The following is a 3,397-nucleotide window of genomic DNA, read 5'->3' on the forward strand; positions in this document are numbered from 1 at the left end:
ACCAATAGTTTAGACGAAAAATTTTAAAGGGACGATTTCTTAAAGGAAAATTTTGGAGGGACTAAAAACGAAATCTGCAATATTTAGAGGGACCAAAAAGTTCATTAACCCTAAAAAAAATTGATTTGGAGAAGAGACTCCACCAAAACTGGGGGACCCACTTTACTTTCTATACCTAGTATTGTTGTCCAAGAGTTAGGAACATGTATTCAGTATGAATATTTTCACACTTTTTGTACGGTACACATCCCTTTTCCATGGAAATAACAAATAGCTAACCCTTTTCCAATAAAAGAAGAACTACACTCTTACACAACACTAACAATCATCTTTAATAGTGAAGAAGAAGAAGAAGAAGTGAATCAACATTAGTTTGATGGAGAATCCCAACGACACTTTGTTAGAAGTTGAAACCACTCTTGTAGATGGTGCCGTTGATTACAGAGGACAACCAGCCGTTAGATCCAAATCTGGTTACTGGAGATCTGCTTGGTTCATCATAGGTACTTCATTTTCATACTACAACATTAACATACAGATTCATCTTCTTGATTTGTTATTTGAATTTGTAAATGTTACCTTTGTAGGTGTGGAAGTGGCAGAAAGAATTTCATTCTATGGAATTCAAGGGAACTTGATATCGTATCTTACAGGACCACTCAACCAGAGCACTGCAACAGCTGCAAAGAATGTGAATATATGGGTTGGAACATCTTCACTTCTTCCTCTCTTAGGTGCTTTTCTTGCTGATTCTTTTCTTGGACGCTACCGTACAATCATACTCGCTTCTCTCATCTATATCATGGTCAGTTCATTTCTTATCTTAGAAGTATCTGAGTCGTGTTCTGGTGTCTGTGTCAGAGTCCGAGCTTTATAGAATAAATATATGATAACTCTATTGGTTTGACTCATTGTTTTTAATGTTGATCATTGGCTTAATATGAATAACAGGGACTGGTGTTGTTAACATTATCAGCTATGCTTCCTTCCCTCACCAAATCTAAATGCCAAGTTGATACTAAATTCATAGTATGCTCCCAACATTCACAAGTAATCTTATTCTTCATCTCGCTCTATCTAGTTGCCATTGGACAAGGCGGACATAAACCTTGTGTTCAAGCTTTTGGCGCGGATCAATTCGACGAACAACATCCGAAGGAGCACAGAGCCAGAAGCTCATTCTTTAATTGGTGGTATTTTACGGTGCTTGCAGGTTGCACGTTAATAATCTCGATCTTGAATTATATACAAGATAACTATAGTTGGGTTCTTGGATTTGGAATCCCTTGTACTGTAATGACCATTGGTTTGCTTGTTTTCTTGCTTGGATCAATGACCTATAGGTTTAACATTAAGGATAATAACAAGAATCCTATTCTTAGAATTGGTCGTGTATTTGTCGTGGCAATAAGAAATTGGCGAAATGCCTTATCCAACTCATCTATTGAAGAGGAATGTGATGGAATGCTTCTGCGTCGAAGTTCTGAACAATTCAGGTAAGAATAACCATTTGATTTATGATTGTTTTTCAATTCTAACAACAGCCCAAAACGATTATGACTATTTTGATCTAATTTGCATTTTCTACATTGGTAGCTTCCTCAACAAGGCATTGCAAACACCAAAGGGATCCAAAGAAGGTAATACTTGTAGCCTTGTTGAGGTGGAAGAAGCAAAGGCAATACTAAGGTTGGTTCCAATTTGGACTACATGTTTGGTTTATGGTATTGTCTTTGCTCAAGTCTTTACATTCTTCACCAAGCAAGGTAGATCTATGGAGAGAACAATATTTCCCGGTTTTGATATACCACCCGCTTCATGTCAATCGATTAATGGCATCGCAATTATTCTCTTCAGCCCTGTCTATGATCGCATATTCGTGCCAATAGCACGAGCTATCACTGGAAAACCCTCAGGCATTACAATGCTTCAAAGAATTGGAACTGGAGTTTTTATATCCATGTTCACAATGGTAATCGCAGCATTTGTTGAAACTAAAAGACTAAAAACAGCACAAGAGTATGGTCTTGTTGATGATCCAAATGCAACAGTTCCAATGAGTATATGGTGGTTGATTCCTCAATACTTTTTGTTTGGAATTTCTGAGGTTTTTACAATGGTTGGTCTTCAAGAATTTTTCTATGATCAAGTTCCAAATGAACTAAGAAGCATGGGACTTGCACTCTACTTGAGTATTGTTGGTGTTGGAAGCTTTTTAAGTGGCTTTCTCATTTCTCTGATTGAAAATTTGAGTGGCAAAGATGGTCATGAAAGTTGGTTTTGTGATAATATCAATAAGGCACATCTTGATTATTTTTATTGGCTTCTTGCTGGATTAAGTATGGTGGGCTTTACTTTGTTCCTTTATTTTGCAAAATATTACACTTATAATCACAAAGGTACCATCAGACAAGCATAATCACTCTGTAGTTTTTCTATTTTATCATGTTTGCCTACTTGGGCTGTTTGGTATCATTAGACAAGCATTTACTTGGCACTTTGTAGTTTAGAACATTTAGAGAGGCTGTAATGATGTCATCGGTGGTACAAAAACTGTAAAAGAGGTGGAGAAGAGTATAATGGTTGAGGTACATCTGGGTGAATTCATGCACATATTAAGGTTGATTATGTTTTAAGAAGTGATTAGTACCCGGAAATGATATAAAAGCATACTTTCGTGGAATTCGCAGAAAAAAAGTTTGTTGTATATAGCATTATTCTAGTATAATAATATTCTCTAGGTTTGGTGATGCTCATATTAGAAAACATTAAATAGATAACTTGTATCTTGTCAATGTAAAAAGTTTTATGAAGTGAAATTATGAAAATAATTAGTTAGAGAAAAGAGAGGAATTGGAGATGATTGAAAGAAATACTTAGAGAAAAGAAAGGAAGTTTTTTTTTTTTTTGCATGGAGTCCGTTTTCATCGCTTTCGCGCCGTCCCCGTCAGTCAAACTATTAGATGGAGGTGCATCTAAGCCTCGTAGACAAACGTTTTAGGATATTTTCACTGAAGGTCAAGGGGCCACAACCATGAAGGAGAGAGTTGACATGATTGAAAAGGGACTTATGAAAGTCTCTCTTGAAGGAGAAAATCGATTGCTACCAAAGGTCACGATGGATGAGAAGATTTTTCAAGAACTGTGCAATCCTTGGAAGGAGGCGCTTATGGACTATCATTTAATAAAGCATAGGTTGAAGCAGATGGGGAAACTAATCAGAGGTATTGAGATCATGGACGTCGATAATGGTTTCTTTATGGTCAAGTGCGAACTGCTCGCAAATATGGAGAAAATTGTGTCAAAAGGCTCGTGGATGTCGATTGAACATTATTTGGAAGTGGCTCAATGGACTCCAGACTTTGCATCTCCAATCACAAAAGTGGAGAATACTCTA

General features: G+C 36.7%; 1 protein-coding gene across 1 annotated transcript; it reads left to right on the plus strand.

The window, feature by feature from the left end:
* Nucleotides 1–225: 225 nt before the first annotated feature.
* Nucleotides 226–2,864, plus strand: LOC131636120 (protein NRT1/ PTR FAMILY 5.10-like). The gene is made up of 4 exons (XM_058906770.1): nucleotides 226–503; nucleotides 588–805; nucleotides 952–1,496; nucleotides 1,597–2,864. The coding sequence occupies exons 1-4, from the start codon at nucleotides 377–379 to the stop codon at nucleotides 2,417–2,419; spliced, it is 1,713 nt and encodes a 570-aa protein (XP_058762753.1). The 5' UTR covers nucleotides 226–376; the 3' UTR covers nucleotides 2,420–2,864.
* Nucleotides 2,865–3,397: the final 533 nt, after the last annotated feature.

Source organism: Vicia villosa, unplaced genomic scaffold (assembly GCF_029867415.1).
Source record: "Vicia villosa cultivar HV-30 ecotype Madison, WI unplaced genomic scaffold, Vvil1.0 ctg.001641F_1_1, whole genome shotgun sequence".
In the NCBI taxonomy this organism is placed as follows: domain Eukaryota; kingdom Viridiplantae; phylum Streptophyta; class Magnoliopsida; order Fabales; family Fabaceae; genus Vicia; species Vicia villosa.

Excerpts from the sequence above, each read along its gene's own strand:
- LOC131636120 (XM_058906770.1), top strand. The coding sequence starts at position 377 with ATGGAGAATCCCAACGACACTTTGTTAGAAGTTGAAACCACTCTTGTA. Across the intron at positions 504-587 it reads ATCTGCTTGGTTCATCATAG|GTGTGGAAGTGGCAGAAAGA; the intron begins GTACTTCATTTT and ends TTACCTTTGTAG. Across the intron at positions 1,497-1,596 it reads CGAAGTTCTGAACAATTCAG|CTTCCTCAACAAGGCATTGC; the intron begins GTAAGAATAACC and ends CTACATTGGTAG.